The following is a 14,602-nucleotide window of genomic DNA, read 5'->3' as shown; positions in this document are numbered from 1 at the left end:
TCTGTCTAAACAGATTCTCTTTTCCACTTTCAATGTCCGAAGAAAATTTTTGTTACGTCAGAAATAGGAAAGAATGATTGTAAACAAAACCGTCAAATCTAAGAAAGCACAAATTACCTTTTTCTCTTTGGCAACATGCCAGAAAAAATGAGATAGTTACCTAAACTATGTTTAAAAGATCTTCATTACAGTATATTAAACTAATTCCTCCCAGGAGTCATAGATTTGTACATAATTTTAACCATAAATAATTAAAAAGTAAAAACATGAAAACAAAATAATAAAATTACTACTCTCTTGAATTTCTACATTACTGGAAAGAAACTGTTAAAAAGTAGAAATCCGCCTTTAATATTTAAGGCTCTGCATTAGTCGTATATACATATATATTCACATACACGCAGAACGATCCAGTAGGAAAAAATATATTCCTATCCCCTTACAATAAGCAAACATGCTTCAAATACCGTAAATTTCAGGGTGCCTGGGTGGCTCAGTTAGTTGAACGTCTGACCCGATTTGGGCTCAGGTCACGGTCTCAGGGTTGTGAAATGGAGCTCACCTTCAGGCTCCACAATGGGTGTAGAGCCTGCTTAGGATTCTCTCTCTCCTCTTCCCTCTGTCCTCCCCCTACCCCTTGCTAGTCTCTATCGCTCTTAAAAAAAAAAAAAACAAAAAACCATAAATTTCACACAAAACAGATTTTCTTACCTATACCATTAAATCTCTTCACCACAGAATTATATCTGAAGATAACCAAAGTACATAAAAGCATCTAAAATCATCACATTTCAAAATGAAAAGAATTTCAGAAAAGTCATTCATAATTTGTATTTTTAAGTAGAACATAACTATCCAAATCCTGCGATAAAATTCTTTCCTCTATTTCACACCAAAATTACAGAATTCCTTATAATGTTTATTACTGCTAGTGGTCTTTATCAAAGGGGCAGGTAACTATCTTCTGCCATTAATACAGTATCCATCATCAATAATTAACAAGGAAATGGATATCAGTAACTCTAGATAATAACTTATTTCTTTTCTTATATTTTATACCAGAAACTAAAAAAAATTTTAGAGTCAGAAATTTGTCTTCTTTTTTCAAATATTACGAATGTAAGAATTCCCAAAAATCATGTGTATTTCACTTTAATTTTTCTGTAATTTAAATCTTTTTATAATTAAAAAAATTCTTTACACATATCCTTTTAGCAGGAGTCTACAACTACTATCACAGGTCAAATCCAACCTCTTGCCAGTGGAACACAGGAAAAAAAAGTCCCAATCAATTTATCTGAAATGGTAGCCTAAGTCTCTCACTTATTATAGTCTTGACTATTTTTAAAATTGTTACCCTATGTAAAAATTAAAAGGAGAGAGAAAAGTGTATTTTATTTTATTTTTTGAAAAGATTTTATTTATTTATTTGACAGACAGAGATCACAAGTAGGCAGAGAGGCAGGTAGAGAGAGAGGAAGGGAAGCAGGCTCCCCACCAAGCAGAGAGCCTGTGTGGAGCTCGATCCCAGGACCCTGGGGCCACGACCCGAGCCGAAGGCAGAGGCTCTAACCCACTGAGCCACTCAGGCGCCCCAAAAAAGTGTATTTTAAAATATTTTCCCTCTCTGTACTTTTATTTATTTATTTTTATTAAGCACCTGTGAAGTGCACTATTTTATTTCTTTAATAATTTATTTTTATTATGTTCAGTTAGCCAACACACTGCATCAAAAACTAATAATGTACTACATGTTGACAAAAGTTCTTTTAAAGAGAATTGTTAATCTAAGTACTTTAAGGATGAGATACTGAATAATTAATATCTTGTATTACTACATAAGCAGACTGATGACAACAAATTGCCCAACATAAGAAATAACATTAGATGCACTATCTTAAAAAAAAAAAGGAAAGACAAAATTTTCCAAAAAAAAATAAATAAATAAAAATAAAGATCTAAAGTTAGAAAGCTAACAAACCAAGAAAACTTCCCATCTTAACATAAATTAACTTATTAAGTCTCTTATATGAAAGAACTCCCAATTAAAATCATTTTATTTTATTTTTTACATTTTTTTAAATTTATTTATTTGTTAGAGAGAGAGAGCGAGCACAGGCAGACAGAGTGGTAGGCAGAGGCAGAGGGAGAAGCAGGCTCCCCGCGGAGCAAGGAGTCCGATGTGGGACTCGATCCCAGGACGCTGGGATCGTGACCTGAGCAGCCGCTTAACCAACTGAGCCATCCAGGCGTCCCTAAAATCATTTTAATGAAGAATACTTTATACCCTTGGACCACTTATCCTTCTGGAATCCAAAGGCTCTTTATCCAATAAGAAACAAGAATATTCAAGAAACATATTTTAACATCGGTAAACTAGTAAACTAGATGCTCACAGCAGCAATACAGCAATACAAAGAACAGGGGCTTTAATATCAGAAGGCCCTAGATTCACACCTAGCTCTGCTATTATCCATTCCTGTCAAGACACTTAACCTCTCTGAACCTCAGTTTCCTCAGTAATCAATTACCAAATTATTGTGACGATTAGAAGAGATACTTTAAAGTATTTAATTTTCAACTTACACAAAAATTACTAAATGTTAGCACATATTCCCTTTCTTTTTAGAGCATCAGTATTTCACTGAATAACATCTAAACATAGAAAAAAGAGGCAAGAATTTCAAGTGTCTGTGTGTAAACTCATCTTCTAAAGGACTTAATAGGAAGCAGTCATGGTTTATGAATACCAGAAACGCTAAGAAAATGAAGGTTCCCATTTTCTGATTCTACAGCTCAAATACAAACACATATACCCATGCACGATTTAGAACCAGTTCATATGTAGCCAGAGATACTGAAGGAAGCGCCTAAGAGGAAAGCACAATGTATTTTGAAACCAGATATATTTGGGTTTGAATTCTAGCAATGTTAGGTTTAAATATAAAATAAATCTGATTGAAATAGAAATTGCTTCATATATGAAGAGCATATTAAAGAATTTTCATTACTAGTCATAAATTATCTAATATTTTTCCTCCAAAAAGATATTCTGCATGCATGAAATAATTAATGTATCTTCCTCAGATGTTAAACACAGTTGTTTCGTGTTTTTAATTTTATTAAACTTTTATATACATGGACACACATATGTATACATACATACACATGTATATATGTATACATACATACACATATATGTGTGTATACATATATAAAATATATAAAATCTTTATATAAAGATTTTATTTATTTATTTATTTGTCAGAAACAGAGAGCACAAGCAGGGAAACAGAAAGAGAGCACAAGTAGGGGGAGCTGCAGGCAGAGCAGAGAGAGGGAGAAGCAGGCTCCCCACAAAGCAAGAAGCCTGATACAGGTCTTAATCCCAGGACTCTGAGATCATGACCTGAGCCAAAGATAGACACTTAACCAACTGAGCCACCTAGGTGTCCCTTAACTTATATCTTAATATTAATTTTGAGACTTCATCTAGAATACAAAAGATGTGTTAATTTTTTAAGTGTAAGTACTAAGAGAAATTAAAAATTTCAAAATCAAATGTCAAATTTGAATATATGGGGGATACTGTTACCCCTAAGGACAATCTAAGGACAATCACCATTACCAGAAAAAATGGACAATGTGATTTTATTTAAGGCAAAAAAATATGGGCATTTTGTGCATTTTCTTTTAGACAATATTTGCAAAACAGTATGCATTTTATATTTTTTACCCATTTTTGTGAAATAAGCTCTATAGAATTGAAAATTAGAGTAGATGCTTTGGTAGAGAAATACTAAAAATAATTTTGTTTAGCTCAGCCTCACCTTTTTTAAAAAACTATTATTCAAACACTGGAAGAAATGAGTTTTTATTTTTCTATTTCCACATTAAATTCAATTAGCATAACTCCATTCAGAAGAAAGCAAATTCTACTGCTGAAACTATTAGACATTTAAAACTCCTCTGAGTAATCATTAGGGTGACTTTTAAAAAATAAGTGATGATGATTCTCTAATTCAACCTTCAACCTTATTTTGGAAATGTCATCCACTGCTATTATTCTTCACTAGTTATAGCTACCTCATTTGATAAACATGCCTACTAGGCAGTAAATGCTGGAAATAAACTAGATGCTGAGTAAACGGATTCCAGTGTTTGAGAAATTCACATTCTAGTAAAAGATAAAAAGATAACTAGATTACAGCATAATTGATGCTATATTTATTTATATAACTTATTCCAGAAAAGACTTCAGATTGCTTATGGGGACATATAAAATACCATCAGTTGGCTGCATAAATTAAAATTGGGGAAGAGAAAAATGTGGGAACAGACTAAGCAAGATGGAATAAATGGTGGTAGACCCATGTACAGAGTACAGCTGGAAAAACTGGGAGGAATTACAGGAATCATATGTTTGAAGCCTGCAAGGAGTAGCTGAAACAGTAGGAATTAGAGAGGTTTAAGACTCCAGAAAGAGGAAAGCCAAAAATCAGTGTACTGCTCTAGTTGCTTTTACCCAGGAGTGTCTGCTAGTTCTGAGTGTGGCAGGGCTAACTCCCACAGAAGGCTGCTAGCAGGGAACAGAAACACAAGGAAAGCTTTTGAAGGAGACCTGGAAAGGCCTCAAACACCTTCTTGTCATCAGAAGACTAAAATCCTAATCAGAAAGCCTCTGATTAACAAAATATAGCATTTGATAGTTCCAGAAAACAAAGTAATAGTTTAGGACTACCGGAGAAAGGGTGCTGAAAAATATACCAAATCTAGGTTTAAAACCGTGAATGGTCAGGGGCAAATGAAAGGCTGAGCAAGACTTACCAGTGTTGAAATCCAGCCTGGATTTGGCACCATCCCTGCCTAGATGACGGTGGTCAGCTACCACTCTAGCTTCCAGAAGAAGATAACATTAGTAAAGAAAGTAAGCACTACTCTGTATTATGAGCCATGGGCCCTAGTATGCTCTTGACCATGTTTTCTTCAAATTGACAGGTGCACTCCACCTGTTTATTCTTCTGTGGTCTTTTTCTACTTTATGTTATGTTCTGATGAATATTTTTGACATAATGGTTGACAAAGGGTAAGTATAATAGCACTTAAAGAACAAAAGTCCTGAAAAAATTTCATACTATCTGGCATTCAATAAAAGAAATCTAGATATGCCAAAAAAATAAGACTACATGACAAAGACAGGAAGAGCGAAAACTCAAAAGAGATGTAAGATGATACAAATATTCTAAATTAGTGATGAAAACTTTAGGATAACTATGATTAATATGACCTAGAGAAGACAGGAAAAGATGGATATAAATAAAAAGATACATATTTTTATAAGAGGATTAGAGTCTATTTTAAAAGAATCGAATCAAATTTCTAGAACTATCTAAAATTAAAAACTCATTTAATTTACTCAGTAGATGAGAAACAGTAGAAAACAAGATTAATGAAAAGGAAAAGAAGTCAATAGAAAATATACAAACTGAAGCAGAAAGAGAATAAAGAAGAGAAGATACAGAAAAAAAAGAACCCAAGTCAAGCAGACCCTGGTAAAATTTAACATACATGTAACCGGAGCGTAAAAAGATAATAGCCAAAATTTTTCCAAACCTGATGGAAGAGCAATGGCAAGGGTAAATATGTAGGTAAATGCAAATGTGTATTAACTGAATATCAAGTATAAATACAACAATAAAAGACTCCTGCAGAATTTAAAATATATATAGACAAAGTGTATAGAATGAGAAGGAATAAATTAATTAAATTTATATTACACTGTGATAAATCAAGAGTAATTGCCAAAAGAATGGGAACCTAACATAAATACAAAATAAGAAAAAAAATTATGACTAACAAGTTCACTGACAGAAAAACTGGAACAGTGGAATTAAAAAAAAATACTGATATATAAGAAGGCAAGGAAAGAGAAAAAAGTCAACATAAAACAAAGAGTAAAGTGGTAGCTATAAACCCAAATACAATAACATTAAATGTAAATGGGCTAAATACTCTAAATAAAAGACTAGATAAAACCCCAAACTCAATTCTATCCTGCCTACTAGAGACACTTTATTTTTTTTTTAAAGATTTTTATTTATTTATTTGACAGATAGAGATCACAAGTAGGCAGAGAGGCAGGCAGAGAGAGAGAGAGGAAGAAGCAGGCTCCCCGCTGAGCAGAGAGCCAGATGCGGGGTTCGATCCCAGGACCCTGAGATCATGACCTGAGCTGAAGGCAGAGGCTTTAACCCACTGAGCCACCCAGGCGCCCCTAGAGACACTTTAAATTTAAGGACAAAAAGATTAAAAGTTCAGGATGGAAAAAGAGACACCATACAAACATTAACGGAAAGAAAGCTGTTTTAACTATATTAATAGCAGACAAAATAGACTTTAAGGCAGTAACAGTATTAGAGATAAAGAAAGATATTTCATGGTGACAAAGGAATCCAACCCCTGGGAAGAAGTCACAATAAGATTTTTTTTTTTGAGCGAGAGTATGAGCAGAAGGGGCAGAGGGAGAGAGAATCTGAAGCAGAGCTGGATGAAGGGCTTGATCTCATGAGCCTGAGATCACAACCTGAGCCCAAATCAAGAGTTGGATATTTAACCAACTGCACGACCCAGGCGCCCCAAGAGATCACAATCCTAAATCTGTGCACACCCAATAATAAAGCAACAAAATATTGACAGCAAAAATGACAGAACTAAAGGAAGAAATAGACAAAAGTATACTCAGAGACAGACTTTAACATATTTCTCACAAGATTAGATAGACTAAGCATATAAAAAACTAGTAAGGGATAAATGTATGAAAAGCACAATTAACATACTTAGATACAATTAACATGGAACATGCAATCAATGACAGATTATATATATTTTTCAAACATACATGAAATTTCAAAATTAACCATATACTATATTATAAAGCAAGCATAAACAAAATCTCAAATGTTTGAAATCTTTCAGAGTATGTTCTCTATAAGTATAGTGGAATTAAGTTAAAAATCAGAATCTAAAAATAACTAGGAAATCCTTCACTGTTTGAAAGTTAAATAATAAATTTTTAAATAACCCTTGAGTTAAAGAAATCCCAACAGAAATTAAAAAACATTTTAATCTAATTAATAGTAAAGATACAACATTTCAAATCTTGTGAGCAATCCCAAAGTAATGCCAAACAAGGGCATCTGTAGATTTAAAAGGCATGTATTAGAAAAGTAGAAAGGCTAAAAAACAATGATCTAAACTCCCATCTCAAGAAATTAGAAAAAAAAAGAAAAGTAGGAACTTAAAGTCAAGGAAATAATAAAGAAACCCATGAATTAAGAAATAAATATATGGCAGAGAAAATTAACAAAGCTAAAAGCTGACTTTTGAAAAGATACATAAAATTCATAAACTCCTAGCAAGAAAAAACATGGAAAAAACAGAGATTAGCAGTATCAGGAAAGAAAATGGAAACCTACTATAGCTTTTTAAACAATAAAAAGATATGAAGAGATTTGAAAGATCTTAAGAATAAATTTGGTAATATATATGAAAAACTCACTGAAGCCTGATTTGAGAAGAAACGGGAAATCTGAAGTGTACAGTGTCTATTAAATAAATTGCATCTGTTACTAAAAAGACTTCCTACAAAGACAATTAGCAGTTCAGATTTCTTCCCTGGTGAATTTTTAAAAAAGTTTAAGAAAGAAATATTACTCTAATGCTATACAAATTCTTCTACTGAAGAATATTTCCCAACTTGCTTTATAAGGTCAGATAATCTTAGTGACAAAACTAAACAAGGACACTGTAAGAAAGAACAATTACAGATAAATCTCTTCCCTGAACATACAGGTGAAAATCCCGAATGGAATATTAACTCATTGAATGCAAAGATATGTATAAAAGATAATACAACACAATGAAGTGCTTTTATTCCAGAGTAGTTTAACCTTCAAAAGTCAGTCAATATAATTCACTACATAACCAGAAAAAAAGGAAGAGAAATTATATATATTTTGATAGAAAAAAACATTTAATTGCAAACATTTACCCCATGGCAAAATTTTTAATATTTTCTGCAATACTCTGGTCCTATCCAGTGCAGTAATAGAAGAAAACAAAGGCATGAACTTTTAAACAAGCAGATAACATGACTGTATTTGAAGTTTAAAAAAATAAAAAATGGCAGAAAATCTGTTAGAATTAATAAGTAAATCTGGTAAGATTACTACATTACAAGACAAATATTTTTAAAAGGTTGATTTTATGTCTATATATCAGCAAAAAAAGAAAATTAAAAAAATTTAGTGATCTGTTACCATATAAAAACATAAAAGAATAAGTTTAGAAAGAGACATATATGTATTTTCACAACTACAAACATTTTTGAGAAAAATTTCAGACTATTTAAATACATGAAGGGTAATATTCTTTTTCTTGACCCAATTGCTAGTTACAAGGCAGCGTCCTCTTCGCAAAAATTCACTGAGCTCTACACTTATGCTATGTGCACTTTCTGTATGCAGATTATAAGTCAATAATAATTTATATGAAAAATGTGAAAGCAAAGTGAGCTAAGAATAATGCTAAATGCATTACTCCCATGTTCTACGTATCTTTAAGAGCTTGGCCATAGATTTAACACTAAAATTTCTAAAGCTTACAAGAAAAAAGAAGTTGTCAGTTACACATTTGTGTCCAGTAGATATAAATAAACCAACTGCCTAGAGATACAATTCTTGGCACTAAAAGACAGCCATTTCTCATAGAAATCTTAACAAAAAGAAGACACTTCTTGACATAATAAACAATGTTCTTGACAACTTCAAGACCTTCTGTGACTGTTTCTTCTGATGACACACAATATAGGCCGATGGAATCTTACCAATGCACAATTGTGAAAAAGCAAGTGGTGATAGGATCGTGTGAAGCAATGCTGTCTACATACCCAGCTGCTTTCTGATGATTTGGACCAACTCAGATAAAGATCTTCTAAACTTGTAAGACTGAACACATGAGCGGATAAGCTTCACATATTCCCCCTTGAATATCCGATCTTTCAACTGAGCTTCTGACATTTATCAATCAGCAATGAAGTTAAGATAAGCAGGGAAGTTAAGACAAGCAGGAAAGTTACATGTGTGGAGGACAGCTGTTTTCCTAAGTTAAGTATGAACTCATTTTAGCTAGGGGAAGAGATAATGACCTATGCATGCTGTGAAATTTATCCAGGACTAATAGCTGAAAAGATGATCATACTACCTCTGTCACCGATACCTATCAGGGCTCTTAACAATCCTCGGAAATGATACTGAACCTGCTCCAAAAGAATACAACTAAAAATGTTGATCAAAGACCAAACCCAAAGTTCTGCTACACAGAACATGACTAAAAGAGCTTTAGCCAAAAATATAATCACTTTAGCCAAGGTATGAAGAGTCTCATGAGGCATACTCAAGCAAATAGTTACTAGGAAAGTAAGTCCCTCAATTTGAAGTTCTTTAAAAGATTATATTGCCAATCATACTAATATTTTATGTATTTGCATTTCACCCACCACGTTCAAACAGAGCTAGAGACATTTTTTCTGATTATTCATCAACTAGAATGTTGAGTTCAGAGTGCTAAAGCTCGCTTACTTAACTGAGGCCTCTGGCTGCCTTTTTTTTTTTTTTTTAAACACATGACAAATTTACTTATTTGCTTTCCTAGTTCACAGCCAATTATAGTAAGTATGTGAAGATAGGAAGCATAAAGGAAAGAGCGGCTAGAAACAGGCAGAGTTGTAATAAATAACAGATAACTTGGTAGGAAGCAATAGCAGAATGCAAACGCAGAGAAAAAACTTCAAACACACAAGCGTCTTGGGGCTGTGTCGCAAAAAGCTCTATATCTCAAGAGTCCTCAAGGGCAGCCACCGCACAGGACATATTCACAGAAACAGATTCAGAGTGAAGTCTTCAATTAAGATTCTATTATTCTTTAGAGAGTCTTTTTAAAGAAGATAGGGAAATGTGTAGTACATTTTTAAAAGTGATTCACCCAAAATGTTTTAAATATTTAGATTTATTTTGGCTTAGATTTAATTCTAAGTTTCAGTTATACAGAAGACTGCCATCCACAACCAATGCTGGGTAGCGCACTATAGTTGGTGGGAGAATTTTAAGCTTAACTCAAACATTTATAACATGGAAAATATAAGCACCTCATTCCCTGACAACACTGGAAAAACAAGGCCCTACTGTTACTTGAATACTTGAAATAAGATTCAAATTATGAAATAATATCTTCACCCACAGAAAACCAGGAATAACTCTGTATATCTTATTAGAAGTACTTGAATTTTTAAAACCATTGTTTGTCTCCAGTCATCACACTTTCTCCTTAAGTGGCTCTTGTTAATCCTTTCTATCCACAAGACAGGAAAATTATAATTGTGTGAGGAGTTTCTCTTAAGGTATTGATGTAAAAGTTTAACAAATGTTATATTAAAACTGTTTATGCATATATAAACTGAATACTTAAATAACTTTCTCATAAAACGATGTTAACCTACAGAAAGAGACTTTCCATTTTAATTCTTTGCCCAACAGAAGTAAAATCAAAAGAATATGTAAGTTTTTCAATAAAACATGAAGCATAAAATGACAGAAAAAATGACTAATGTGCCTGATTTTCTATGGATGAAAAATAGAAATTTAAAAAAAAACCCTGCAGGACTTTAAAAAATTAATTTTTCAAAGTTCTAAATGGTAAAGAATATGCAAGAGAAATGCTAGTTGGTACACAGAGCCAAAATCAGTCTATGAGTATTCTGGAGTTGAGCATGGAATATTTAGAGGCCTCAAATGACCTAGTTTCTCTCCACCACGATCTGTTAAAAAAAAAAGGATGATAAGATAGTACTAAGTACCATACAAATATTTTAAAGGCTACAATGCATAAATTTTCAGTAGAACAAAAGTAAGAGATGAAATAATTACATACACAATCACAATAAATCGAAATTAAATTCAATTCAGGTCCTATCTTACCTAACCCAGCAACCCACTTCAAAAACTCCATACCATAACAATACTGTTCTTGTGCAAGGCTTTAAACCTAAAGAATTGCTTAGTTACATAATAAAGCTTTAAAACTCAGCTGAGAATATGTCTAAGTTGTATAAGGGGTAAAGAAAAGCATTATCATATAAATAATATAGATACAGTGGAATGATACGTGGTGATAGGGGGAGCATTTTGTTTTGATTTGCTTTGGTAAACTGTTCACAAGTTTTCTAGAATATCAGTGGAGGAACATAAAATGGAAGGCACAATTCAAAATGTTTTTGTTTAGAGAGAAAAATGCACATACCTCATCTAGCTGCCATTAAATGTATGCCTACCATTACCCTGCTCATATGTGGAGAAATCCAAAAGAAAGTATCAACACATTTTATTTGCAATCTATCATTAGTTTTAAGGCTGTTATTGAAGGTTACTAATGATCTAGGCTAAGATGATTTTACAAATCTGAAAACCAGATAATGAAATGTTTGCATGGCTTGTTAAAGGACATAGAACTAAACGACAAAGTAAACTTAGAACTCAAACTCTAAACCAACTTCTTCACAACTTAAATATCAAATCACCTCTAACTTGATATATAAAAATTTAAAAATGAGTTCATTAAGAGACAAGGGTGAGATACCACAATTTGGTAACTCTGAAAGGCAAAGAAACATAAATGCTTAAATATTGATTTGTTCAGGCAGAGCTACTTAAAACATCCAAATGGCCTAGAATGACTTTTTTTCCCAAAAAGTAAAAGCCTTTTAGACAAAGCCTATCAAACAGTTCCCATTATTATTAAGGAGGATGATAATTTATATAAACCATCAACTCTTCAGATGTGAAGAACAGCCTTAGTAGTAAATCCACATAAATACACTAGTTGAAATCTAAGCCAAAAATTGAAATTTATTTTAGCTACAACACTAAATTTATGTGTAAATTATAACTGAGGTCAGCACTTATATTCTTTTTTCAGTAGAAAACAATAATCATGCAAATAAAATTAATGAAAATACAGCAAGCCTGGACAGCTGTCCACACAAATCAGTGTGATATGACTGAAACATCTTAAATATAACTTAAAATGTTATTTAAATAAGATTGAGGTACAAGTCCTTTCTTCTGGCCTTCCTCTGACGAGGGAGCAGATGAATATCAAGTAACCTAAAATCAGCCAGGACAAAAATGGATAAGCAAAAGAAAGAGTATCCACCACTGAAATTATTCAATCAATAAATATTTACTGAGCATTGGATGCTATAGTGTGAAGAATTACTAAAAAAAGAAAGAAAGAAAGAAAAAAGACAACTGAGCAAAAAACTGCACTGTAAAGTTTAACTCTGAGGGAGCTTTTATGAAACACATTATCCCAAGAATGTTGGATCCTGCTTAAGATGATCATCTTTTAAAAAAAATCAAGTAATAATCTTTAATATATGTAAAATACATCAGCCTTGCATATTGTTTTTTCCTAACTTAAAAAAAGATTTGCCTAGCTTTTAAAAAATTGAATACCTGTCTTCCTCAAAGGTTGTATCCTAGACAGCACAAATGGTAAATTAAACCAAGTCCACATTATTTTACTGTTTACAGCTCAAAGTGCCATACAGTTAGTGAGGCAGTCTTCCTGCTATGTAGGGAAACATCTGCAACAGGCCAGGTTAAAAAAACAAAAAGTCGCTCAAAGTTATTGAATAGAAGTCCCAGCATAAATATCTGTATGCTGCATCAGATACTTGATACATTTTTACACAAGAAATACACAGGAATTGAAAAGGAGGAAAAGGTGTCATTTTTTAATTCTTAGAGGATTACCAATGGTTGCTGCTGAGATGTTTGGTGAAAAATCTGTTATTTCCGAATACAGATACTAATCATTCCCTTTACGTTTCTGTATTTCCTAGAATAAAGGAATACTACATTTATAATTAGAAAACCTTTAAGGAGGGGCGCCTGGGTGGCTCCGTGGGTTAAAAGCCTCTGCCTTGGGCTCAGGTCCTGATCCCAGGGTCCTGGGATCGAGCCCTGCATCGTGCTCTCTGCTCAGCAGGTAGTCTGCTTCCCTCCCTTCCCCCTTCCCCGCCTGCCTCTCTGCTTGTGATCTCTGTCTGCCAAATAAATAAATGAAATCTTTAAAAAAATAAAAGAAAACCTTTAAGGAAAGGGAGACTTGGAATAAATCATTGACACGAAGACTAGGTATCCTCCACAAGTCCCACTTGCAGAATAACAACTGCAGAAACTGCACTAGCACTGCAATTTAAAAGTGGAGAGACACACACACACACACACACACACACACACACACACACACGGCAGGCTTGTAGTAGACATTCAATACTGGGGGAATGAAATAACTGACTACATACGTAAATAAGCCAAAACAAAAACAAAATGCATTCCGATTTTGAGGCAACACAGTAAACAATCACAGCAAGGACGACTTCGCCAAAAGGGGGCTGACAGCTTAATGGGCACTAAATGAAAGAGCTTTTCCTTCCTGTCCTCCTCACCCACTCTGACACTAGAAGACACATTCAAAACAAATCCTCCCCCAGCCCCGCCCCAAGCCTGATCCTCGCTCGGTTCCAGTCCTGAAACTGTCTGAAAGTCCGGGGCCTCACGGTGCCCAGACCCGGGCCCCTGTCAGGGCGCTCGCGACCGCGGACACGCCCGGTGCGGCAGAGATGGGGCCACGGCCCCCAAGTCTGAGAGACCCCCAGGGGCTCGCGCGCTCGCCCTCAGCCCTAGGCGCCGGCGGCCCCCTCCCGTGGCCGCGAGCCGCGGGCCGCGCCGTACCTGCACACCGTGATGAGGTTCCTCCTCTCCACCGCAGCATTGCGGGCGCTGAGGCTCTTCTTGCCGCCGCCGCCGCCTCCGCCGCGGCTCCCGCTCAGGCCCCCCAGGCTCCGGGAGGCCATGGCGGGCTGACCCCCGCGCCCCTTTTGTCTGGTGCTACCCCTCCCACCCCCCACACCTGCTTCCCAATGCTCTTGTTCGTTTGGCTACCGTGGGGACACTGGCGAGTCGTGGGGGAAGGAGCGGGGACCGACGGAGGGTGTGGAAGACCGCGGGGGAACTCGTACCCGGGCACTGGCGGCTCGCGCTCCGCACCCAAGCTACACACACACACATACACACACACACACTCACGCGCACACACGCACGCACCTCCCCCGCCCTCGCGCGCGCCGCCGGCCGCCAGGCGGAGCGTGCGGGGCGGTGTCGGCGCTCCCCCGCTTCCCGAGGGACCTCGGCTGCCAGCACGCGCGCGTGCCCGCCGGCCCGCACGCCCTACCACCTGCTTTCGGCCGCCACTAGCGCCCCAGGCGCGACTGCTGCGGTGAGGCCTCGAGCCTCGCACGCGCAGCCCCGCCCTCCCTGCACCTATCCGGCCAACGCAGTCCACCTGGAGCCAATCGCGACACTCAGGGGGCGGGGTCGGCCTCGCGGCTTTTAAAAGCAACGTGCTCGAGCACCGCCCCGGCGCGTGGGCAGCTGTCAAGACGCCGGGCTCGCGCTCGCAGCCCGCGTGCGGCAGGCAGCCG

General features: G+C 36.0%; 1 protein-coding gene across 2 annotated transcripts in view; it reads right to left on the bottom strand.

Moving 5' to 3' along the window:
* Positions 1-14,381, bottom strand: part of RUNDC3B (RUN domain containing 3B) — a 142,130-nt gene extending 127,749 nt beyond the window's left edge. For both annotated transcript variants that reach the window (XM_080818592.1, XM_080818593.1), the window contains exon 1: positions 13,854-14,381. In XM_080818592.1, coding sequence (XP_080674718.1) covers positions 13,854-13,975 — 122 coding nt within the window. In that variant the 5' untranslated portion in view covers positions 13,976-14,381. The remainder of the gene's footprint in view (positions 1-13,853) is intronic.
* Between the last annotated feature and the right edge of the window lie 221 nt (positions 14,382-14,602).

This window comes from Martes martes (assembly GCF_963455335.1).
Source record: "Martes martes genome assembly, chromosome: 11".
Taxonomy (NCBI): domain Eukaryota; kingdom Metazoa; phylum Chordata; class Mammalia; order Carnivora; family Mustelidae; genus Martes; species Martes martes.
Note: the sequence above shows the minus strand (reverse complement) of the source record. Positions and strands in the feature narration are given on the sequence as shown.